The 26,887-nt window shown below is 33.3% G+C and overlaps 4 protein-coding genes across 5 annotated transcripts; 2 read left to right on the top strand and 2 right to left on the bottom strand.

Annotated features, from left to right (window-relative positions):
* Window positions 1-665: 665 nt before the first annotated feature.
* Window positions 666-1,742, bottom strand: LOC145593943 (histone-lysine N-methyltransferase, H3 lysine-9 specific SUVH6-like). Its single transcript, XM_081650299.1, has one exon. The coding sequence runs from the start codon at window positions 1,740-1,742 to the stop codon at window positions 666-668; it is 1,077 nt and encodes a 358-aa protein (XP_081506425.1).
* Window positions 1,743-5,642: 3,900 nt separating this feature from the next.
* Window positions 5,643-9,857, top strand: LOC145594917 (uncharacterized). Of its 2 annotated transcripts, none has more exons than XM_081651269.1 (6): window positions 5,643-5,802; window positions 5,909-6,453; window positions 6,604-7,005; window positions 7,587-7,973; window positions 8,735-8,946; window positions 9,200-9,857. In XM_081651269.1, the coding sequence occupies exons 1-6, from the start codon at window positions 5,672-5,674 to the stop codon at window positions 9,446-9,448; spliced, it is 1,926 nt and encodes a 641-aa protein (XP_081507395.1). In that variant the 5' UTR covers window positions 5,643-5,671; the 3' UTR covers window positions 9,449-9,857. The 2 variants fall into 2 exon arrangements, with proteins under 2 accessions (XP_081507395.1, XP_081507396.1); XM_081651270.1 differs by having other exon boundaries at window positions 5,912-6,453; window positions 9,200-9,856.
* A 1,280-nt stretch (window positions 9,858-11,137) lies between these two features.
* Window positions 11,138-18,773, bottom strand: LOC145594535 (ATP-dependent 6-phosphofructokinase 6-like). The gene is made up of 13 exons (XM_081650850.1): window positions 18,627-18,773; window positions 16,869-16,915; window positions 16,691-16,730; window positions 16,347-16,409; window positions 16,123-16,260; window positions 15,182-15,340; window positions 15,008-15,061; window positions 14,578-14,646; window positions 14,304-14,433; window positions 13,327-13,583; window positions 12,601-12,646; window positions 12,337-12,491; window positions 11,138-12,045 (listed from the first exon to the last, which is right to left on the bottom strand). Exons 1-13 carry the CDS (start codon window positions 18,720-18,722, stop codon window positions 11,518-11,520), a joined length of 1,782 nt encoding a protein of 593 aa, XP_081506976.1. The 5' UTR covers window positions 18,723-18,773; the 3' UTR covers window positions 11,138-11,517.
* Window positions 18,774-20,598: 1,825 nt separating this feature from the next.
* LOC145595841 (profilin Sal k 4.0301-like) lies at window positions 20,599-23,702 on the top strand. The gene is made up of 4 exons (XM_081652277.1): window positions 20,599-20,912; window positions 21,414-21,551; window positions 22,922-23,064; window positions 23,387-23,702. The coding sequence occupies exons 1-3, from the start codon at window positions 20,784-20,786 to the stop codon at window positions 23,054-23,056; spliced, it is 402 nt and encodes a 133-aa protein (XP_081508403.1). The 5' UTR covers window positions 20,599-20,783; the 3' UTR covers window positions 23,057-23,064; window positions 23,387-23,702.
* The last annotated feature ends 3,185 nt before the right edge of the window (window positions 23,703-26,887 follow it).

Genomic DNA, 26,887 nt, shown 5'->3' with positions numbered 1-26,887 from the left:
GACTAGGAAAGAAAGTCATAAGCTGAAAATTATGAAAAAGAGAACTACAATACCTAATAAATATAGAAATTTGTGGCAGGATCTCTTACTGCACGACACATTTTTCTTATCCTAAGCTCCCTTCATTCGAGGCACATTGAAGAATGCTCCATCATTTGCATAATGTTGCATATAAAAACGATGTTATTCATACCTTCCAACTGCAGTAGCACAGAAGATGATGGCCAATATGATCATTGCTAATGTGCAGCTCGTTTTGATCCAATGCTTAAAAGTAGCACAATTACCTCAACTTTTTTTATGTGACAATCATTTCACATTTTCACATAATTAATCCTCTCTTTCATCCCACAATTACCCTCCCAGCCAAATAGATGATAGAAACAGGTGTAAATTACTAAGAAGGATAACATGAAAGCAGAATCAACAATAAAGAAGCTCCTTCTATTTCATTCAATGTATAATGTATTACAAAAAACCTTGACAGGTTACAATTTTCAGTCTTCTACATATACTAGCTTCAATTCAACAAGTGTGAAAGCCTATCATGTCAGTATAATGATATTTCTTGAGCTGCATACATCAAGAATGTATCATGCAAGAACAAGCTACAATTAAAGGAACTAACATCTTCCTAAATGAAACAAAACAAGTAAACAAAAACCTCAAAACTGGTACCGTCTACACACTTGCCACGAAACAGCAGGCTGTCCAGCGCACCTTGCCAATTGGAACTCGAAAATCATGTTCCCACTTGGCCCTTTCTTCTTAATACATGACTTCACCTCATACAGCCCATCATACACATACAAGATCTTTTGACCATAATTTCTATCCAATGTAAGCCCCCTAACCACCCTAACCGGCTTCTTCTCTTCCTTGTTATTCCACAAAGCTTTATTTCCTCCCTTAAGCTCCTGATCAGGAGGTTTCCCGGCCTCGTTCCGCCTTAGAACCCCTCCCTCCCCAATGTAAACCAGAGCATTGGGATCATTCATTTTGTCCAAATGTCTCTCACTAGCTACAATACAAGTGGCCAATCTCCCTCCACCCCACTCCATTGTATCGATACCGCGCTCGTAATGCTTATGCAGCCCTACAAAGGCCAATTCTACCCTGTAATGAAATTTATCACCCACTTCTACACCAGGAACAGCTCCAATCATCAATGTAGATTGGTTTGAAATCTTTCCTTCTTTTCTTAATTCAGCACAAGCTACTGTATCAATCCTTCTAATTCCTCTTCCACTCATTGAAATTTCTTTACACCTCTTCCTAAACAATTCCACCATTTCCAAAACTTTCACCCTTTCCCTAGAAATGTTCTGGGGTTTCTTCATCTCATCCACCTTCTCTTTCTTCCTATCTTCTGCACTTCTCTCAGTAAATGCGTCGAAACCCGAACCCGGCACCGCTTTTCCCTTCACATTCTGAGGAATTTTCACAGGAATTCCATCATCCATTGATGGCTTACTTCTCACAGCAGGCACAGAACGTCTCCAAGCAGTGGAATTACTGCAAAACCTAGGAATTTTCTCACTCTCAGTAGGTTTTTCAGAGGGTTTTTGATTGATTTTTGGGGAATTTGGGCCACACCCAGGTGGAAAATCTCGAGTATAATGATGAACTCTCTTCACTGTTGGAAATTCCATAAAGGGTGAGTTTGAAATCCCAAATTGTGGCGGAAAATCCCGAGACAATGAAGCCCTAGATCTCTTACTTCCATGGTTCTCAGCTTCCATTATTAGAAATTTTGAAAAACAGGGGAAGGGGGAAAATGGGTATGAATTAAAACTCAATGTGAGTAAAATTCTGAGAAATTTGGACCTTTCAAGCTCAAAGATTTGTAAAGAACAGCAAATCCCAACGAATAACCCAGAAAAATTCCAGGAAAATGCATTTGGGATGTTTCAAGTTTCTGGGTGTTCAATTTTTTTGCTGAGAAAAATATAGGAGAGACGATATAATTTGTGAGAATGGATTAAAGGGTTTTCTTTAATAGGGTGGTTTTATGAGAGAGAAAATTGTGAGGGAAAACGCCATTGATACGAAGTTTGAGAGCTTAGCAGAAGGAGGGAATGAAATGCAGTGTGTGTATAACTGTACTTTTGACTCTGAAGACGCAGATTCTATTTTTAACCACTTTTGGCTTTTAGTGATAACCATCTTAACTTCTTTTTTTAAGGTGATTTTGCTAAATAAGTGTAATGAATTTCCTAATGCCTTTCCAAAAAAAAAAAAAAAAAAAAAAAATCTAAAAGATTGACTAATACTCTACGCGTTTTGTAATAACCAACGTAATTAATACTCTATCCATTTTGCTTTTGATCTTTACCTTAATATTCTTGCTTTTCGAAACAAAAGGAAAATAAGAAAGAAGAAGAAAAAATATATATATATGATTAATGTGGCAATTCAGAAAAGAGAATGAAGTTTACAAAATTGTTTGAAAAGAGAGAAAGAAAAAAAAAAAAAAAGTAATGCATTTTATTAGCACACTCACCAAATTATGTATAAGAAAATTGATGGGAATTCTTCTAATTAACTACATACGAAGTATATAAATATTTCACACGAGAAGTTTCAACATAATATTAAAAAAAACGAGCAAATAACAAATAGGATCAAAGTAAATATAAAGTAAAATGGTGGGATAATCTTTTATTCATAAAGTGTGTATGGGAGAAAATAAATAGGGGGGGAACAAAAAAAATGGGTATGATTTTGCAAATATATTAAAGTAAAATATTATTGGTCCTTTAGTTGTTTTTAGCTTAGGAGCGTGTCAAATATTAAGACACGATCAAAAATTAAAAGTGTATCATTTATTGTGAAACAGAGAAAAAGTAAAGTATACAAAAGAAAAAAACAATCAAGAAACCATACCAAAACATATAAGAATATGTAAAGGGACACTTCAAAATAATATACTCTTATAAGACAATCCTTAAGGACCAAGAATAGTATAATGTAACTTATCGTTTCGATTAAGTTGCTTTCAAACATAAGTCTTTATGTTCATTCATCTTGATTTGATCTTCTGTTTATTACTCCACCCCTTTTTTTGGTTGAGTGATACATATTCTAATTACATTTTGCATCCCACTATAATTTTACATACTTCAAATTAGGTTTGACTTAAGTTATTTTACATAATATAATAATATAATGTTCTTGTATACTCCGTAATATATTGTCGTATAAATTACAATACGAGTATGTATTTCTTCATTATGTTAATTTATGTAAAAAATTTACACCAATGTTCAAGCATATGTCTCAGCATGTGAGAAAAGTGCTTGAATATCACTTGGAAAAAAGAGTGAATATGAAAGTAGCAACTAATTTTGTACAAAGGATTCAGGGTTAAGTTTTGCATGTGTAAGTCTTTTCTCTCTCTCTTTTTTTTTTTTTTTTTTTTTTTTTGAATTTTAAAGTCATGTAATGTTTATTCAAAATAAACGAATAAAAACAAAACAAAATATATGTAAGGTAAAAAAATAAAATGTTATCCATTTTGTTCATACAATTTGAAGATTTTATATGTTCTGATCATATGCAAGGGAAAAAAAGATCTCACAACTACTAAAACTTGTTTGGCGAAAATTGTGTGGATATGCTGCAATTAGACAATTATAATTAGGGATGCTTCATCATATAATTTGCAAGTAATAAAAGAAATAGTGGGTGATTGAGGTCTAATATTAGAAATTTATGTATATAAGAAATTACTTATAAACACTTTTTTTTTCTGTTTTTTTTCTTTTTTTTTTTTTTTTTTTTTGACAAGAAATTACTTATAAATACAGTACTGTTTAATGTTATAAGTAAAAAGAGAATTGCTCCATTTAAAACAAAAAAATTTATACCACATGCTTGCCTTTAAAGGATAATTTAGATAACCAGGTCAAATATTTCATGTCATTAAAAACAAGTCTTAATTGCTATTATTTTGACACCGATTCTTAATTTTATTATTGGTATATGTTAGTGAAATTATAGTAATTAAAAACTTATTATATGAAGTCTCGCAATTTCTAACATACACCTAACTGTATTTGATCTTCAACCATTACTACACACAAGTTGTGTGCTAAAAACACACTAGCACATGTAATAATGTGCGCGCTATATATGCCATAATGTGCAAGAAAGTGTGAGGACACATATAGCATGTATTACTAATGTGCATGAAGGCAATGCACTATATATGAACTGTTATTATTGAAGCTCTTTAATTTGAGGAATTGGTAATGCACCATAATAGTTACATATATATACAAATTACTTATTAAAGGGTGTCTTGCTTCCATATATCTTCAAGTTGCATTCCTTATCAAAATCATGATATGTATGTGTTAATGTGTGGTACACCACATAACAGTGTACTGTGTTGCTGAAGTATTCAACATTCTCTCAATGCCTTAGAACCTGCATACAATAGACCATGTACAATATTACGCGCTGATAGGAGAAGGAAGCTAGGCTCAACCTTTAGCAAAAATCTTGGCTTGGTAGAGTTGCAAACATTGCAATGAAACCTGCAATTAGAAATTAAACAGAGTTAGGTTACTTTTAACGATCGATTTTGATTATACACAAATGTTTCCAACAACTGCTAAATAACATGGAAACTATTTGAGCATGCTCCGAATACAAAAAATACTTAAACTAAACATATGGGCATGACCGCATGAATGATTTATAGAGAGTCGGAGATTCAACAAATCCATAAATTAAATTCTAATTGTTCAATAACACTAATAATAATATTTTCAACAATTATAAAAGAAGAAAAACACAGAAATGAAAGGAAAAGGAAAAAAAAAAAGAAAAAAATCTACTTATAGGAAGATAACCCAATTTCTTCACTCGTAGTCTGGGCCTTTGCTTGGCGTAATTGGGCTTTGTTGCTTTACTGGTCTTGGATTGAACCTAAAGCCTTACAAACTTACTACAGATTTAAGAAGCAATTGATAAAGACAAGAGTTTCACGGCCTCAACTCTATTTTTATAACAGTGGAGATCCTACAACCCTATTCTTCTGAGCTTCTGGTCAAGCAAAGTAGAGCAGATTGGATCAGCAGAGCAAAGTAGAGCAGCGCTTTCAATACAATAGAGCAGATTTCAGCAAAGTAGAACAGTTTTAAAGAACATGATCGTAATCTTTTACAACAATTTAACTTCTTTTATTTCTCACACCATTTTTTAGGTAGTTTCTCATAAATTTTGAATTTTATTAGGTAGTTTTCGACAAAAAAATCCTAATTAAAAAGAGAAAATTCAAGTTTATCAATATGATAAACAAAATTTGTTTATCAAATGGTAAAATTGTAAATAAATCAACAACTTTTTATTAAATATGGGTCCCACACTGTTGTTGATATATTTACGAAAATGTCATAATGACTAGGTATTTATGTTGTTTTATGTTGATAAACAAATTTTGTTTATCAAATTGATTAACTATGACTTCCTCAATTAATAACTGCAAGGAAAAAATTTGAAAATTAAAAAGCTAGTAGCAATATTGACTAAAAAGATTGAAACGTGTTGAAAGCAACCAACCAAATAAAAGTAGATTGGTTTCTTTTATATTTGGGTTGGGATACTTTAAAGTGTAAGAGAGTCTCATTAGTTAGTGCAAATTAAAGCAAGTTCAAATTAAAGAATGCCATGTTCAAGAAAAAAAGCACTTGTTAAGCTCATCTTCTACAATGTCACAACCATTGCAAAGTTCTTCTTTCTCTTCTTCTATCTCTTCTCTCTCTTTGTTGCTAAGATCTTCACTTTCTTTCTCAGGTTAATTGATTCCACTTAATTTTTTTACATTCAATTTCACATAAATAAAAAAATAAAAAAAATAAATAAATAAAACTAACATGTATTAATATTGTTGTTAATCTAGCAGAGCCGAAGATGAGTATGAATACGAAGATGAAATGTTATATGAAGACGACGAAGAAGAAGAGGAAACAACAACAACAGAGGTGGAAGACGAAGAAATAGACGAAGAAAATGAACAAGTAGAAGAGTATATACGGTATTCATATGTGTCCGAAGAAGATCATCATCTTGTTGCTCATGTAGTAAATGACGGCGATGACTTAGTTTTCGTTCCGAAAGATAATAGCTTCCATGATCATAGTAACTCCGATGAGAGTGTATTAATATTTCAAGATCCTGTTGAAGATTTTAAGGAAGAGCAAGCATACTGTTTTGAGAGCTCGACTATTAGCTCTTCAGAACTCGATGGTGGTTATAAAAATGGTGATATTGTTCGGAACAATGCTTATGAGGTTGAAAATGAAGATTATGCATTAAGCTACGACGAATCCAATTATTTGACTGATCAAATCTCTGAGTTCATAGAAGAAGATGATAGCAACCACAAAAGTCAAGAAATCTACGAGGAGATGCGTCGAAAACCTCCAATTTTTAATAAAATTCATGGTATGTACGTATGTTTTCCGTCCTTTAAAAAAATTTATGTATGTTTTTTTTACCGTCCCAAGCATATAGACTAAATTCGATTATTAATATCTTTAATTGATTGGGTATAATTAATTAAGATTGTTTATTTAACTGTTCTTGATTTTGTAGGAGAAAAGAGTGAAGAGAAAATTGAAGTAGCAAAAAAAGAAGAGGTGAATTTCGAAAAGAGTGAAGAGAAAATCGAAGTAGCAAAAAAGAAAGACGCGAATAATTTCACTAGGGATGACAAATTTCTAATATTTGCCCCTCCAAAATCCGAGTCAAAAAAATTGATCATAGACAAGGAAAAAGAGAAAGAGATGATTTTCGAGGACACGTACACGATTGGATCAACCTCTAAGAGTTCCTCCGAATGGAGAAGTTCGATAGGGGATTCGTGTACAGATGATCCGTTCTCTTCCTCGTCTAGAAGGAGCTGCCCTAAATGGGAGTCTTATGCCGTGTATCAAAAATATGATGAGGAGATGATGTTTCTCGACAGAATTAGCGCACAAAAGCTTCATGAAACTGGTATGTTATACAAGTACATCAATAGTTGTTACTTGTTTATTACCTAACAACATAATTTGCTTCATTGTAGTTTAATTTTGATGGATACTATCTAATTAATTTTATGTTTTTATTATTTATGGTGAGAATTTACATTTTTATCCAAATTTTAAACTATTTTATTTTTATAAGAGATCCATTCGATTCCTTACTTACAAGGGATTATATGAATATGTCAAAAAGGTTGTTATAATGGTACCACATAGATTTTCCTATATTGGGTAACTTGCATTCTAAAACGAAAGAAAATGACCATTTTACCCACATTACTTCTAAGTTAAGCATTCAACTACCCAAGTATTACTTTCGTCAACTTGACTTGCTCTCTTCATTTGAAATAAGATAATTTAATCCGAATATTCTAAGATTTGCTTTGATCTGGTCTGATTCTTTTGTCATTGTTTAATAAGTTTATACATATAATCGAAATATTTCTGGTCGTCTAATTTGAACAAAAATCATAAATAAGTATTTGTTGAAATAAATAAGCTGAAGAGAACAAGTTCTTGTTTAACTGATTAATTTTGTAATTGATTGCGTAGAATCATTGAAGTCATTCCAAGTGGAACCAAGATCAATATCCCAAAGAATAGTACACAAACTTGGTAACAAGAAGAAGCCAAGTTCAGGCGACGAAATCTACAAGAACAACCCTTATAATGAACTAGAGGTTGCATATGTTGCTCAAATATGTTTAACGTGGGAGGCGCTTAACTGGAACTATGTAACCTTCAAGCGAAAGCTCGTGTCGAAAACCGAACTAGTAGACCCTGGTTGCCCGGCTTATATTGCACAGCAATTCCAGCAATTTCAAGTACTTCTTCAAAGGTACATTGAAAATGAGCCTTATCAACGCGGTAAAAGGCCAGAAATTTACGCGCGAATGCGAAGTCATGCTCCTAAATTGCTTCAAGTCCCTGAATATCATGGTGAGTTTCATTTTAATTTTATTTACTATTAAGCTTAGAACCAAATTTACATGACTTGTATATGGCTTGAGTAACATAATTCAGGAAAACATTAGTGTAACATCTTATAGTTCGTTGAGAGTGCGGGATAACTCAAATAGTGAGAGCTTCCCTTCCAGTTTTAAGAGATCATAAAATCGATTCTCATTATCTGCCCTTGTGGCTCTCTAAACACTAAAAAATAGGCTTAAAGTCTAATTTGCACCTAATTATATTCAAAATAATCTAAAATATGTTTCATTACATGCTTTTCTTGTTTTGGTTACTTGCCTTTTTGAGTTATTCTAGTTAAAAGTGAGTACAATGGAATAATGAAGAATCTTGATGATTTAGTGTGCGGTCTTAATAAAGTTTACTTCATAATAATGCATGAGAATTAGCCTAATCATCATAACTAATCATTGGTTCAACGTACACATTTATATAACCTATTGTTATTTTAGTGTACATGAATCATAAAGTATGAAATCATAATGCAAAATGTGCCAAGAGTTCAACCAAAGAAAAGGTTTCGTATACTTTCAGTTTTGTATTAGCGGAGGTACAATTCTTTAGCCATATTATATAGTTGTCTGTCTTTAGAAAATTGAGGATTTACGACGAAACATATAGATTATTCATACGGTCTAACAATTTTATGTAGCTATATATGTCCATTATGAACCCGAATATATTATTGATTATTACAAAGTAGTTCTTACATCATTATATTGTTCGAACAGATTATGAAGGAGAAGAAAAGGAATTAAGTGGAGGAAGAATAGCATCAACATTGTTCCTTGAAATACTAGAAGATTCAATTCAAACATTTATGAACTTTCTTAAAGCAGATAGAGAGAGTCATTGCCAAGTTATCACTTCTTTTTTTAAAGTACGTCCAAGAGGATCAATCGATCCTACCGTTCTCAAAGTGTTCAAGAAATGCAACAAAAAGGTTAGTAATTAGTTCAATTTAATTAGCATCAATATATATGTCAACAATTATCTATTTTTTAATAATTTTGTTAATAATTTAGTCAAAGTTATTAATGATTAAAGTGAGTGTGTGTTTGTTGTTCAGTCATGTACATATTAGTGAAAGTGTGAAATTGTTACACTTTTTAAATACAGATGGATATCTCTCGTTAAGTTTTATTAAAATGACGCATATGTGTCCGTAACATATTATGAATAATGTATATTTGCAGAAGAAGTTGAAGCTGAATGAATTACAACGTTCGTGTATATGCTTCAAAAAGAGGAATCTAACAAGGGAGGAAGAGATGGAGATTTTGATGAGTTTAATTGATTTAAAAGTGGTATCAAGAGTTTTAAGGATGGCAGAAATAACACAAGAACAATTGCATTGGTGTGAAGATAAGATGAGTAAAATAAGAATTTTTGAAGGGAAGAAATTACAAAGAGATTCCTCCCCTCTTTTCTTTCCTGCTCATTGACCCAATTTTAATAAAATAACATGCTTTTGCTTTGGTGACTAGACTTTGCATCTTCACTGAGTATATGAATATCCCTTTGGAAGTCCCCTTTTCTTTTGGGTTTATCATATAGGTTATTTACCATACATAAATTATGGGGTCGCTAAACACGCTTAAATTTAGACGCATATAATGCATGCAATAAGTCATGAAAAAGCATTATCTCAACCGACGTGTGTAATTCACACACTTTTAGTATCTGTAATAAGTACCTTATAATGAGAAAATTGAAAATTATTTTTTTTTAGTACTATGTAATAAGATAGGTGAAAATAATAAATATCTAGTTAACTAGTTTAACCCATTTCACTTGTTTAGAAAATTTTTTTTAGGGTAACTTTATATATGTGTAGTCCTTACTAAGAATAATTATTTAGTACATTTTTTTTTTGAAAGAATATTTAATACATTTTTTTAGTTTAGTACTCCCTCCGTCCCTAAATTACATTCCTCTTTCTCTCTATTATGTGAGGAATAAATGCTAGAAAGAGGAATGTAATTTAGGGACGGATGGAGTATTAATTTAAGAATGCGTGCATGAAAAATTCACATGCAAAACCGTGTAATTATTTTTTTTTTTTTTTTTTTTTGCGCCTTATATGTAGCCATAAGCTTATGTATATAAATTTATCAACAAAAAAAAAAAAAAAAAAAAATGTATATGATTTTCCTTATTTTTATTGTAATTTTTTTGCTGGTCCACATTATAGATGATAAACCTTTAAAAGGAATTTTCTTGAATATCCTTACTGAATAAGCCCTTTGTGTAAAAAAGAAAAAGGATAAAGTAATATACTGTATTAAGGGATGCGTCGTGCGTGCATGGCCTACAAATCAAAGGGAAAAACAAATGAAGTGGATGAATTGACGTAAAAAAGATATGAAGGAATCTAAAAAAGAGAGAAGAGTCGGAGTATAACTTTGTTTTGGGCTTCTTGATGATGTTCTTAACGTGGAAAGTGAATGAAAAACATGCAAACAGACAAGTTTTGCTTTACCTTTTTTTCATAAGGATTGTTTGTTACATTTTGGATTTATGAAATAAAAGGCTGTTGCATCATGCATGTAGAGTAGTGGGAATAAAGAGGTTGCTCTTGTTACACTCAAAGATTAGCAATTCTTTCCTTAGAAACTCTTGAATAAACCTGGTTCACATAAATTTATTGTGGACCACTAATATTAGACACTATGGTCGCTTTATTAATAAAGTGCGTCTTCCTCCTCCAAGTGGCATTCCTCATCAAAATCATGATAGGTCTGGTACAACAGTACAGCACTACAGCACATAACATTGTGTTGCTGAATCCATCACCATTTTCTCAATGCCTTAGAACCTGCATATAATAGAGTAATAGACCATTTACAATATTACGCGCTACAAAAAAATTTAAATTTCATGTTTAGAAAACTTAAACTGCTATATCAACATTGAAGTTCAGAAACTTTCATAACTTGATTGCTAAGTACATAAGATTGTAGACAAGAAGACACTGATATCAAAGTCTCATAATTACAATGTAGGACAAATTTTTGAACAGAAACAATACTGTACTGATTGTGATTAAAGAACTGATTGTAGGTTCTATCTGTTTTATTCACTTTGAAATTTTTACAGATTCTCCTCATTCACTTGACAAAAATCGACACTAACATATACTTCGTATAACAAATCATCATTCATCAGTACTCCGATCCTACAGCCTATCAAACTCCCACACCCTTTTCAAGACACTAAGTTTTGTTTAGAACAATAGTTGTATTGAAACCAAAAGAAGTATACAAGTTCACTGATTTTGAAGAAAATGGCACTGGTAGGAGAAGCAGGGCTCAACCCTTAGCAAAAATCCCATTGAGACCGTAAAATCACCGAGCAGGAAGACAAAAGCACATTGTCTTGGTTTTCTTTCCTAGCCTCTTCTTAGATTTCTTACCTACCAAATGGGAAAAGAAGAAAAAAAACTTATTCAATCTAAATGACTCAAAACAATTAGGATTTGACACAAGCTGAAGTACAGGATTCTGTTATTGTGTCATGCATTAAGAATGTATGCAGAATTGTTTTTACGGTTCTCTCCCTTCGATGGCTGAGCAACGCTCTTCTCTTCCACAGCATTGCCTTTACAGTTCTCTCCCTTCGACGGCTGAGCAACATTCTTCTCTTCCACAGCATTGCCTTTACAGTTCTCTCCCTTCATTGGCTGAGCAACATTCTTCTGTTCCACGGCATTGCCTTTACAGTTCTCTCCCTTTGATGGCTGAGCAACACTCTCCTCTTCAGCAGAATTGTTTCTACACTCTACCGTAGATGACTGAGCAGCACTCTCTTCTGCAAAATCGTTTTTACAGCTCTCTCCCTCCGATGAGGACTTAGCAACACTGTCCTCTTCCGGAGGATTGTTTTTACAGTTGTCTCCCTCCGATGACTGAGCAGCATTCTCAATTTCCTTGGTGTTGGCAACTTCTATGGCCCCCAAGAAGCTTGGTTGATTGGTCGATGAAAGAAGCCTAGCCCACATCCTATCAGTTATGACAACCTGATTCTGTTGCTCAGTAATGCGCTGCATACATTTCAAGGAATCATGTCATCCTACAGAAACTATAGCTAAAATTCTACAGGGATTGTTTTTTATGGTGGAAAAGAGCTAGCCACTGGGGGTAACCAAGTTAGCTATGCAACCATCTTTACTTAAATGAGGCCAAGGTTGAGATGCACTGAAAAAATTGAAACCTCGGCTTCATTTAAAGAAAATAAAGAAGATTGGAGCCAATTAATACTCGCAAAAGTTTTTATTTAAACCCGATTTCTGAATTTGGAGAAACTGAGATCATATACTAAATACAGAACTCACATTGAAAGGAATATACGTTTGCCTTCCATTAACAAGCCCAACTGTGAATCCTGTAAATCCCGCCATAGCTCCATGTACAGCACTTTGAGCAAGATGTGTGCAATATACATTATCAGATGCGTTACTGGGAACAGCACGGATCATGTAGGTAGGATCTGCAAACAACTATCTCGAGTCATTCTCCTTTCTGTATTTCTTTCTTAATCTGTTTCAGAATAGACTATACCCTAAATAATGAAGTATACATAAAAATAGATGACTGACCTATGTATTTAAGATTTAGGACCGTTTTATTTTGTGCAAAATGTTCCTACAGTCATAAACAGGAAACATTAAGAATCTAGAAGATTTAGCATAATCCTTTCATCATAATATCAAGAAATTAGTTCACTACTTCTCAATAAACACATGCATTATAGGCATAATTGAAATTAATATAACTGGTACAATTTGAAAATAATAAAAGTACTCTCACAGTCTCATCTGTTACTGTGATCCATTTATGCAAGACCAGTATCAAACAGGGTTTGATGTGAAGTAGAAAATGTTAAACATGAATAAAGGATTTTAAAGAGCTTTCATCATTCCACTAAGTAGCATTCAACAATGTTAACTTTAACAAAACAAAAGCAGGTATCAAAAAGAAGTTCTAGCGTTTCACAATTTAGCAAGTTAGCAAAGAGCTAGTCCCTCAAGAATTTAAGTTAATTAAGAAGAAAATTCATCATGTGATGCAAGCACCAAAGCTGAAACATTTATAGAATGGCTTTATTAAATTCAAAGAAACATGATTGAAATTTATCGAAAACATTGCATGGCATGTGGCATGTTCCATGTGAATATCTAGGGTTACCTAATACATACTCGCTTCACTAAGTGAGATGAGTATAAGATTGCAACACACTACCTAATTATGTTAAATTAGCCCAAGAATGTTCCACTGTGCTATTACGCGTGTTGCAATAGTGTGGATAACATGAATATACAAACCTTAATTTTATGAGACATCCACAGGCCAACATCTTTCAGCAACTTGTTCCCTGAAGCATCTTTCTCATTCCAATTTTGTGATAAGAGCTCCTGCCCAGCTCCTTCAGCAATTACAATGACTACATGCCCATTTTCTTTGAGTCTTTTCTCAATGTATTCAAAAAGCCCACCCTTGCCTTCAAGATAAAAAGGTGACTCTGGAATCAAGCAACAATCAACATCTCGACTAGCTAGAGTTGCAAACATTGCAATAAAACCTGCGATTATAAAACAACCCCGTGAAGAAGAGTAAGAGAGAGGGAAAGAAACAGAGTTAAGCCACTGTCAATAATTAATTTTGATTATATAGAAATGTTTCCAACAACTGCTAAATGACATGGGAATTATTTGAGCATGCTCCGAATACAAGATATATTTAAACTAGAAAATTGGGCATGGATGATTTCTGAAAGCATCCTCTTAAACCTCAAAAAAGGATGCAAAATAGAAGACTGATTAATGAACAGGATCAACATTGAAGATAATAAATTATGATGCCTCATTATAAAAGTACAAGAGCCTGAAAATAAACAAGTGTTTCACTAGTATTATGTCTAGTAGGCAGTGGTCAAGCCGTCAAGGTGAACATTTTGGCTTTCTCAAAGAACCATGGAGAAAGAAAATCCCTGCATAATTTGGAGAACCTGCTTTAATAATCAGCTTGAAATGCATGGTTCTTAATCAGAACAATCTTGCTTAGGTGATTAAATAAGGCACAAGTGAGCAAAAATATCATACGTAGTATGATTACAGCAGATAAATGATCCTCATAGCAAAACTTATACCAAGATGATAGCTAAAGCTTGAATACACTAACAGATCGAGAGGTACCACCATACCGGGAAAAGAGACTTGCAAATACTAACATTTCAGTATTTCAAGCACACAAAATTTTCCATTATAAGTCAAATAATTTCAATAAAAAAGAGATAACTAACCACTGTAGCGTCCCATCAATTTCACCAGACCAATACCATTCTCCATGCTTTCAGCTTCTACATGGGCAGCATTTATTGCACGTTGAGCTTCCTCTACAGCAGTATCAAAGCCAAAAGACCTATCAATAACCTGGAAATTAAAGGACAAAGCATAACTCCATAAGGCATAAGCCAAAGCAATCAAATTCAATAATACAATAAAACCAACATCTAAAATTTAGACACGTATACCAGCTAGAAAACAATATAATGAGTTCCAAATGCTGTAAAGTACCGGAATGTCATTATCAATCGTTTTAGGGATTCCAGCTACTGCAACTTTAAGGCCTCGTCGTCTAATTTCCTGCATAATTACATATCAGAAATTAATAATATTTCAGTCATACATCAATAAGCATCTTTAAAACACATTAGTCAAATTCTGAACAGAATGAACTAGGCCATTATACCATGACCATTTAGTTATATCTTAAACTATTTTACAGAAATATATTTCATGCCAGACAATTTTTATCATCCTCTTGGCATTACATATGGGTGACTAGAACATCGGAGATCATCATTCTATCAAATGTTTAAGCTTTTGTTATTATAAAGAAGATAAAATAAGTAAATAACAGAATAACAGTTTGCTATCTAGAGATACCACCATTTAAAAATTGACATACTTAAGAAAATAAGTCTCTCTCACTAATAAATGGTACCTCATAGATCACAGCTGCTCCTTTCTGTGTCCCATCACCTCCAATTATGTAAACCTGAAAAATTCAAAGACACATTAGCTTAGCACCACAAAATATATCACAAAGGACCTTCGACCTAGTAAATGCAATTGAGCTTACATTTAAAAAAAAAAAAAAAATATTATCACTTAATACCTGGTTTATTCCACGGTCTTGAATGCTATCAACTATTTTTTTGGTATCATGACCACCTCGAGAAGTTCCAATTACTGTACCACCGCGCTTATGGATGTCATTGACAAACTTAGGGTCGAAAGGAATAGTATTTTTAGCATAAAACCCCTTATATCCTCCCTAAAGAATACATTTCACATTGTCAGATGATAATATCAGTAACAGCTACAAGTACATCATTCATGAGCAAAAAAAACACAAAGTTTCAACTACACTGGGTGCATAATGACCATGATTAAAAGAATTTTTAGAGAGTGTCAGAGAATAAAGTATTCCATAAAATAAATTCTAATTGTTTAATAACACTAAAAACTTTAGAAAGGAACCATGTTAACAACAGCACAAATTTTTCAGCATTTATGAAAGAAGAAAAACACAAAAATGAAGGAAAAAAGAATCTCCTTATCAGCAAATGATGCCTTACAAACTTACTGCAGATTTAAGACACTGAATGATTAAAGCACTTGATAAAGACAAGAGTTTCACACCCTCTATGTTCCAAAGAAAAGACTCGTATCAAAACCACAAAACTGCCACACCAGGTTCAGGCATTATGTTGCAAGCATAAAATCATCGTGTATCAAAGGATAAAAAAACATAATGTAGTAAATAAAAATTGTTGGACAAAAACTCAAAAAACAAATGATGCAGCAAGCCAGTAACCAAGGATCTTAGCTCTTGAAACAAAATTCATATTATCTATGATTTTTTTCAGCACCATACAGTATACACCCACAAATCTTCAAATATCTAGTTTTGTTTCCTTCTTTGCTCCTTTACCTGGTTAGGGCTATAAACATGATACCATAAAATATAGAAGAATCAAACTGACTGATAATCATGCTATGATGACATGAAAATTGAAAATTTTCTGTAACTTATAAAAGAATTATCATACTTACATTAATTCCAATAACTTTGCTGACACCATACATGTGGTAAAGGCCACAGACAATTTCTCTGATGACAGTGTTAAGTCCAGGGCAAAGACCTCCGCATGTCACAATGCACGCATGCACTTCACCAGAATTAAAGTACACCTGGGCTATGAAAAGGTTTTGATTTTTTTATGACATCCAGAAAATTACTCCCACAGCATCTACATAACAGGCATAAGATAATGTACCTTCTGCCTTGGACCTGCACGCCTGAAATGTATACCCCTTTGCGAATCTTTATGAACTACTACCTAGAGAAGGAAAAAGAAAAAAAAAAAAGAAAAAAATTTAAAAAAATAAAAATAAAAATAAAAAATAAAAAAAAGCTAGTAGCTCTTCTGTTGCTAATATTTTCTTTTAACAAAAACCAATACTCCTTATTAACTTCCAAGACCTCATCCTAACATATTGTACAAATCACTTGCACACTGTCTGGAAAATATCAGAACATACTCTGCACTTCTGCAGTGGAAAATATACATATACAAACTACTATGGCTATGTGACATTGTGAAAGATATACGGGGAATACCTTCTGTATCACTGTATCATCCTCATGAACAAAATATTGCCTGGAAGAAAAGAGAGAGAGCGAGCGCGAGAGAGAGAGAGAGAGAGAGAGAGAGAGAGAGAGAGATTAATAATTTATCAACCCAAGCTTGGTAAAAAATTTCATTTGTAAAGGAGACATCAGCAAGGAACTGGCTTACCTAACAACTGAATAGGCAGGATTATCTTGTAAAGGATTGGGGTAGGTCTGCAAACAAGGTAAAACATGTAAGTAAAACAAGAAAATATGACTATAAGTGCAAAACAAATTAACAATACTCCGTAATATAAAGTCATAGGCACACAAATCTATAGCATTGACAATGAAGTGTCTCACTGTGCTGTAGATTTGCCACAACAAAACCTTACTATATTTCTTTTAACATTTTAGTTACGTTTCATTTATGATTCTGATTTCTATACGTAACACAGAAATGTAAACTATACTCCGTAATATAAAGTCATAGGCACACAAATTTAGAAGTTTGCTTCACAGTCCAAAATCTCCAAATTATGCACAATGATTGAACTTCAACATTAAAATTCTCAAGATTATGATTCTCACTCTAGCCATTATAATTTGAAAAGAGCTCGATGTTCAGGGCTGTGCTACAATTGTTCAAGCATTAGCTTATTCATACAATAATGCAATCAATCTAGCACCATTTTTCCCCAAAGGAAAAAGAAACTATTGTCAACGGAGACAGATTTATTTTCCTCAAGACTTGGCATACCAACGGCTTCTTTGTTATATAGGTATGCTATAGAAAAACTCTGTTAAGAAAAGCACCATCCTCGCCAGTAAGTAGGATAGCACAATACACATAACTACTTACAAATATTCCACTACAATTTGAGACTTTACATAGTGGAATGCACAAAGTAGCAATCTCTTGTGAGCCCCCTCACACACAATGCAACCTTTAAACTAGCAACATTGTAACCCCGTACCAGCATTGGAGCACACTTTCAATCCTACAGTTGACAGAACAGAAGATAGATGCTAAGATGCATAACAAAAGCAATCTTTTGTGAGCCCCCTCACAAATATTGCAACCTTTAAACTAGCAACATTATAAACCATACCAGCATTGGAGCACGCTTTTAATCCTACAGTCGACAAAACAGAAGATAGATGCTAAGATGCATAACAAACATTATGCTTTTAAAAGGAAGTATAATTGTAAGGGACACATTGATCATTTAAAGGGTGCTTTTAAGACCATTAAGGAAATTCACTATAGGAATAGGGAGCATTTCGGAATGTTTGGAGGTGCAATAATGCGAAAACTATTTTGCACTTATACTTTCTCTTGGTCAAATGTCTCAAATAATGAATTCTCTATAATGTGACCCAAAAAAAAATCCTAATTATGATTCTATCCACTATAATTTTGATGATGTTTACATAATCATTGATTTTCCCTGTGATAATCTATGTCTTACCATACGCACCTCGATCAAATAAATTGTACAGAAAATTTACCAAAATCAATGATAAAATTTACCAATATAATAACATTTCAATTAATTTCTTATAAAATGGTCATAAATCCATGATATAATTAGCCATTACAATAGTCAAATCCTAAATAAATAAATCCACCAAAATTCATGATATATCAGCCATTCTTACAACATTATAATCAATTTCTTAAAAAAGCACCAAAATTCAATTTCCAAATTGCATGAGAATTATTTCAACAAATGTTAAGAATTATGATGAGTAATAACAAATTTCAACAATATCTTCATGATTACTCACAATGCCAACTATAATCCCGTAATTTGACCAAATCAACCCAAAAACAAACACAATCAATCGTAACACAACAAATTATTCAAAATGATGAAACATAATAATACAAAAATATACTCGTAATCAAATTCCAAAAATTATGTGTACAAAAAAAACGTACAGGAAGATTCGAGATGTAATCTGATAAATGAGGAACATCTTCAAGGACGTATCCATCTTCGCCATTGACGACCTTCATGTGGACCTCATTCTCCATTTTCTCTCTCCTAAAATTTTTCGACGGAAAATTGTGTCAAAAAACAGGAAACGACGTTATTTTTTTTAGAACGCTTTAAAATTTGGGCGCCTCTTGCTGAATTTTTGTAAGTGGGGGAGTACTCCTTCCACAAGAAAACCAGTTGGCTGACTTGGCTATGCCGTTGAATTTTTCTTCACCATTATGGTAAAAAAAATTAAATTGCTTATCATTTTCGTACTTTGATGACTCGAATGGCTTGTACTGTTGTACACCACCTTCTAATTTCCTTCTCTCATAAAATATTCATTTCAGTTATGTTCAGTTCAGTTCAGCTCCAATCAGTTCAGTTTAATTAGTTCAGTTGAGTTCAGCTTCAATCAGTTCAGTAAATATGAACAGGCCTATAGTCGAGTTGTATTTGCTATGCTTAATTAAAGAGCATGAAATATCCCGTACTAAATTTTTATAGATGTCAACTATCTTAATTGGTTAAAGTATTGAGAATTGTATTCAAGATCAAATTCCATTATTCATATATTGTTGCTCAACTGATTGATCTGAACAGGAAATCAAAAATATTGAAAATTATATAAACCTATATACATCGTGTCATAACAATGAAAAACCATCAAGGTCTACTACAAGACGAAAGGATTTCTTTTATGCTTCAACGTCTTGCTTACACGCTGAGTTCAACCCTAAAGTTAGGGCTAGGGAGGGCTCGATGGCCTGGATCCCCTTGACATTTGTAAAGTCATTAGACAAAATAGATTTGTTGCAACAGTAACCATTAAAAGAAGTCATGGCATAGTGGTTGGACATTCACATTTAAAGTAGAAGATTTGATGATCAAATCTATATGGAGTAGCCAAATAAAAGTTGGTAAAGGCAATCATTTTATATTCTTATGAATCATGACCAATTCCATTGAATGAACTATACTTTTCAATGTTTGAAGCTAGGAGTGCTTTGATTCTTGTTTACCACAATAATTGCAATTTCAAGTGTTATAAACTTATAAGTCTTAATTGATCCTAACACATGAGGTCATCTTAACATTTGAGACAAATTTACCACATTACTTTATCTTTTTTCACTACATACACCAGTGATAACTTATTCATATATATATATATATAGTGATATGGTATTTTATAATCCATCCTAATAAAGGAAAATATTAAAAAAAATAAATATCAAATGAAATAGCTAATTAAAATTGAAACCAAACATCTTATGAATTACTCGATTATTATTTTGCTAGGAAAAGATGTTTCACTTATAGTGATGAAAAACCACATTATCTAGATTAGACTATAACACGTTTTACACTAATTTATGTCAACATATTAATTATGATTAATAAAAATAAGTTAAACTCACAACAAAATACAAATTCTTTTTTTTTTTCTTATGCTTCTCCATATTATATCATGCAATAATTATTAGGAGTAGAACATATAAGATCCGTAAGCATGTAACCAGTAGTGTAATAAGTGATATAACATTACATAATTTGATCTTAGGTTTTTTGAGTACAATAGATAATATTTTTTACCTACTAAACTAGTTGATATTCACACATATAAAGATTCGGTAAAGCTGAACAAATGGTTGGTTCTAAATTATAATTAAGCATAATCAACAAATCAAAAGAAAACCACTAACAAAAACCAAAATCGGAATAACATTTATGAATTGACTAAATCAAGATCCGTCAAAGCAACAACGTCGATTATTCCCATAATCAACTCCATTAATTTATTCCTTCTCTTTTTATTAGTGATGCAACAACATCCACCACCAAAAGAAAAGCTAAAAATAGGCAAATACATGGAAAACCCAACAATATTCACGGCAAAAATTTGGGAGTTTGTGACCCAAATCATATGTTCTTCTTACACCCTGACATACTCCCACCATCCGCTTAATTCTTACGCCAACTTTTTTGTCCCTTAATTCGAATCTCATCTCCCTCTATTTCTCTCCCATTTCTCACCATCTTTCTCTCATTCTCATTCTCTCTCCTGTTTTCAAAACAACCCCAGAAATTCTTTTGATCAAAGAAGAAGAACAAAGATGTCGTGGCAAGCTTACGTTGATGATCACTTGATGTGTGAGATTGAAGGGACTGGTCACTATCTTACTGCTGCTGCAATTCTGGGTATTGATGGAAGTGTTTGGGCTCAGAGTTCTACCTTCCCTCAGGTTGAATTTTATGCTTTTTCTTTATTGATTTTGGTGGGTTTTTTGGATTTGATTTGGGTTTAATTTTATGTGGGTATGACTGTTTTTTATTGATCTGATGTTTTAATTTTCTGGGTCATTTTGTTTTCATGATAATTTTTATGGGTTGGCTTTGATTTTGTTTTTAGTTTTGTTCATTTGATTTGATTGTGGTTTAGGTTTTGATTATGGTGTTTGTTCATTGCTTGGATTAAGGGATTGTTGTTGGTTTGATTCTGTGTTGATCTAATTTAATTATCTGGGATGAAGTTGTGTGATCCTATAAGTAGGGTGGAGGAATTGTTATGTGATTGTTGAATGAATGGGTAATTACATATCTATCGATGATAGTTTTGTGGAATTTGTAGTTGCAAATTTTGATTAAAAGCGACGAAAATGTAATTTGTTCACTATTATTTGTACCCTCTGATATAATGGGACTTGACATAATTTTGATGTGGTTTGTGTTTCATGGAATTACAGTTTAAGCCAGATGAAATAGCTGCTGTTGTGAAGGATTTCGAGGAGCCCGGTACCCTTGCACCTACCGGATTACACCTTGGTGGAGCCAAGTACATGGTTATTCAAGGTGAACCTGGGGCTGTTATTCGTGGAAAGAAGGTATAGAATGATACTGATTGATTCTTGATGATTTGATGACTTTGATCTGAGTTTAAGTTCTGGTTTTGCTGGTGTTTTGTTTTTTTCTTTGCTCGTACGTTGCATGTCATTTTTTCGTATGATCTAGACGCGTTCTTGGAAAAAGAATCTGATACATAAGGAATCATTAGTGGTAGAGGTCCTGTTTTCTGTATCAAGATGCCATGTTATTAGTTTCGGTGAGCTTAAGTACGGAGTAGCATTTATCTTTGGCTGGAATGTGTTTGAACTACTTTGACCTTATTGTTACGGATTTGTGCTTTGGTTGTAAAATAAATGGGCATGCTTTAAATTCAAATAGATTTGATGAATTTGATGGCTCTTTTGTTTCTAAATTGCTGATTGATGATGAATTTCATGTGATCATACTTGTCTCTAAGTGCATTCTTCTTTATTGAGGTATGATAAAGGATTGATTATCATTGATCTGAAAATGTTAATTCAATAAGAGTAATTTCCAATTCCAACAAGAGAAAGTTGTAGGAAGACCAAGACCGTGAAAGTTAAATTTATGACGTAGTGCAATTCCTTGCTATCAGCATAATTCTATGATCAAAGATGCTGGATGTGCTCCCCTATTAAATACAAGTTTACAACTATACAAGTATGATTTTTGTCGCCCCGTTTCTGTAGCAATGTTTTTCAACTAGGAAAAAATCCAGAAAGTTTGATTCACTATAAAACTTAGCGATCACAGCCACTATAGTTACGTAGCTTATAAGGAAACAAAAAGAGTTAAATCTAATAATGAAATATATTAGAAATATCACGTATCTAGTTTCTATGTAACCTGAAAATGATCCTTAAAAATTAGCCTATGCAGTTGGGAGCAGTCACTACTCACTAGTTTTTACATTTTCAATGTGATTAAAGTATTAAACCTGCCTTCTTTTTCTAAATTGAATTAGACTGAATTTTTGTAACTTCTTGTTGGTAGATAGTAGATTGGATAATCTAATGTATCAGACTGAAAACTTTGTGAGGTCTCAACAATGTTGCCTTTGGAAACAACAGTTGAAAATAATGGGTGTCTACCCAACTAGTGTTGACTCATTGAAAGGCTGTGTGTAATTGTGTGTGGATTGTGCTCATGTTGATGATTAATTTTTTCCTAATCAAGTTTTGTGCCTTTTTGTTATTTGAATCATACTTTCTTGTGCTCTGTTGTACATAATGAAAGCTGGAATTTCCTTCTGCTTCAAATGTTGCATCACATGAATTTCTGGGGCCATAGATATATATCAAAAGACTTCATGCTTCAGCTACTTTTTACAGAAAAAGAATAATGTTATTTCGTGGTTGCTTATTGTAAGTCATTGTGTGTTCTTCAGGGCCCTGGTGGCATTTGTGTTAAGAAGACCGATCAGGCTTTGGTAGTTGGTATCTATGATGAGCCTGTTACCCCTGGTCAGTGCAACATAATTGTTGAAAGGCTGGGTGATTATCTCATTGAACAGGGCCTCTAAATATTTTGGTATGCTCTCTCCTTCATACCCACCTCTCTGGAAAAATGAACATCCGATTCATGCTCGGTACCTCTCGTCTTTATTAAATCATGTCTCAGGCTGTTCAGTCAGCTCTTTTTTCTAAAATAGCTGAAGCAGGGGAGGTTTTATCAAAGTAAAACATTTGTTATTCTTCCCTTACTCTAACTTTGGAGGGAGCTCAGTGTTCTGGGCTGTGCTTTTCATTGGAAAAATATCACGTAGTATATAAAAAACCGATACATACATAGTTGACAATCAATTTTGTTTCGCTATCGCCTGATCCTAACATACTTTATATTTCTTTTGAAGGTTAATATTTACATATTTGACATACACAACGAGCTTGGTGTGGATTGCTGCTCGGGATTGGCATTTTAATTTTCTTTTGTTTTCTATTTTTCTTTTTTTGCTCCTTAGAAGGGGTAAATGGTAGATTGTCTGGCATATGATTTATGACAAGAAAGGTTTTGGTGCTTCTTGTATGAATTATTTGCCATTATCATGAATCATGATGTATTGATCCTTATGATTCTTAGCACATTTGCTTATTATAAAGTTTGAAAGTACATACTCTTGTTCAGAGTGAGAAATCAATGTCATGAACTGGCAACTTTTTTGTGATTTATTTAAGTATTGTTAAAGGCATAGTTAATCAAAGCAGCATCAACTATGTATGAAATAATATTATGCAAATGGCATTTGTTTCAATGATTGACTACTTTTCTGTTCATAAGATCTATTAGTGAACAATAATGTTGATTCCTTTTGTACATTATTGTTAAATTTTGTGATATATGTTGGCTCAACTAATGAGATTACAAGAAAAATGAAAGGAAATAAATGAACTGCGTAAGGTACAAACACGAAAATAAATAAATAAATAGATACACAGTTTAATTGTTTCACGTATGATGTACAATTTTTTTTTTTTTTTAGGCAACGGTTACAAAGGGAAAACAACAAGCTAACCTAGAGAGGCTGTCTCGCTTTCTCTTGCGACTACAGACTCTTTACAACGACGAAATGGACATACTTGATTACCCAATAAACAACTACAAACATTAACAAACTTCTTTCGGGGGCGCTTGGAGAGGACCGGTGATTGGGAGGTGTCATTCTTTCGCTTCATACCAACATGACATATACGTGCATTAATAAAAGATTTCATAAACTTTCTCTTATTTTTGGAACCAGAACCAGAGACGGCTTTTTGGCTTGTAGAATAGGTTAGGGCTCTTCCCTTCACAGATGCTTTCCTTCTCCTCTGATCGATAATAATGGATTTCATTCTCTCTTTTCCACTATTAGATTGGCTAGTTGCGTCCTCTTGCATATTATCTTCAGATTGTTTGCTCCCCGGCGGAGCATGGCCTTCACTCTTTTCTTCAAATGCTAGGTTGCTCTGTAATTCTTGTGGAAAAGTGACCTCTGACTTGGGCGGATGATTCATCTCAACTTCCTTCTCTGCTTCCAAACTCAGATTTTCCCTTGGATCAGCACCACAGGAGAATTCACTTGCTGTGAACTCTGATTTTGAGACCACTGCTTCCCTCAATACTTGATTGTGGGGAGTCTTCATCAAGATGTCTGATTTGGTGAAGGTACGAACCTTCATAAAAGAGTTTGTGTGGGAATGGTAGAGATACAACTCCTTTCCTTTCGATAACTTATCCATATCTTCATGAGAGATATTCATGCGCAAGTTCGGTCTCCTTTTATTGACGAAGGTAGCTTTCCTTATTTGTTGCACTCTGAAAGCTGGGTCGTCTGATATCGGCTCCTGCACATTATCAATCTCCATAATCTCTTTGGTTCTTCCTTCTACCAACTCTTCTTCATTACCACAACTTCTAGGTGAGCTTCCGGACTCTTCTTTAATTTCCTTAGCGAGATCCTGGCCTTGAGGCTTAAAGTTTGATTGCTTCCCCTCTTTTGAATCACCCTGATCCCGAACATTGATTTTTTGTTTACCTAAGGTGATGCTTATCAAATTTGAAAATTCCTTTGCTATGTCTTCGTTATTTGGTTCTAACGACCTTGCCCTATTCAAATCTTCGAAAGCCCTATCAAACTTCCCTGACTTCACTAAAGCTGACCCCCTTCTAAACAAAGCCTTGACATTTTTGTTATCGATTTCCAACACCATGGAGCAATAGACCATGACCTTATTAAGGTCATGTAATTTCAACGCACATGCTGCTACATTAAGGAGTAAAGCTGTAACTAAATTCTTGAGTAATGGGTTATCATCATCCATCAACCCATCACAGATAGCAGGAATTGCTACACAAATGCACTTGATTGCTTTGCTATACTTGACAAGTGCGTTTCCAAAATCATTCCCCTTAAAGAGAGAATTTCCCTCTGCTTTAAGGGAAGTCACATAAGGGATAACTTCCTCAGGACATGAAGTTTTCTCAAACAACTCTTCAACATCATAATCATCTTCTTGCAAATTTTCTACATGATAACAGACTATAGAGGCCAGGCTAGGATCCTGCCCCCAACTCTCAAAATGAACCATAATTAAAGAAACACTAAACAAAAAACAAGAGATGAAAAACTAACTAAAAATAAAACACTTCAACTAGACAAAATAGACCATGCTGAAAAAATGAAGAGGATTTAGAGGACCCATTACCAGAAAGAGAAAGGGGAAAACACTTACACTGAACATACCCGTTGGAGCGGAAATTAAACGGAAGGATCTACGACTGGGCTCTTGGTTGAGACCTAGACCGCTTTTGGTGTTTAGGTAAGTGCTTGCCGGCGACCCGAGGAGCTGAAGTGGTCGCCGGCAAGCTGCCGTTGACTAAAGAGAAAGGGGTTTCGTTGACTGGGACAGTTGGGTGGTTGGGAGCTCAATAACTCTCGTTTTTATTATTTCATTCTTTTTTTTTTTTTTTTATTTCATTCTACAAAGAAGAGTTTGTGTACAATTGATTGTATATATAGGTAGTAAAAAGAAATACAGTAGTTTTCTTTTGGACAAGTTAGTTGATAATATTTTCAATATTTTTTTTGTTATTGAAAAATTAAGTCTTTTTTTTTAAAAAAAAAAATGAATTAATGGATATTGTTATGAAATTATTTAAATGGTCAAGTTTTGGGAAAAAAATGCTAAAGATTTGCAATTTTTTAGTCTTAACATTATTAGTAATCTTAGAACCTGTTCTGTTCAGCTTAATTTCAGTTTAGCTCCAATCAGTTTAATTCAGCTCCTAATTTCCTTCTCTCATAAACAATTCATTTTAGCTCTATTCAGTTAATTCAGCCTCAATCAGTTGAGTTGAGTTCAGTTCAGTTATTTTGAGAAAACGGAACAGGTCCTTAATGTGCATAGAACACAAACTAATTAAAAAGAAATACTATACAAAATGGTAATGGCTACTATAGATCTAGTGACCTTAAGATAGAAATACTATACAAAATGGTAATGTTTGTCTTTTGAAAATGGATTATCCACCTCCCAAAACAAAATAATAGGTCATGAAAAGATGGAAAACGGCTTATCAATTCCATTTTCAACACTAAAATAATTACTAGACATATTACTCTGTAATGTTTGTATGACTTTTTCCGAGAACCATATCCTAAAAAGAAAATATACCACGTTATCATTTAAATTGAAATTAACAAGTTTTGAAATTTTAAATTCAAAACCATTAGACCATTATATTAATTTCAATTAACAATTGAAGTTGACACACAACTTATAAGTATAATATGGAACAGAAGATACAGATTACAGACTCATTAATCAAATGGACGACCACCATCAAGCTAACTCCACCATCAACATCATTTCAT

This window comes from Chenopodium album, chromosome 19 (genome assembly GCF_948465745.1).
Source record: "Chenopodium album chromosome 19, dcCheAlbu1.1, whole genome shotgun sequence".
Taxonomy (NCBI): domain Eukaryota; kingdom Viridiplantae; phylum Streptophyta; class Magnoliopsida; order Caryophyllales; family Amaranthaceae; genus Chenopodium; species Chenopodium album.
Note: the sequence above shows the minus strand (reverse complement) of the source record. Positions and strands in the feature narration are given on the sequence as shown.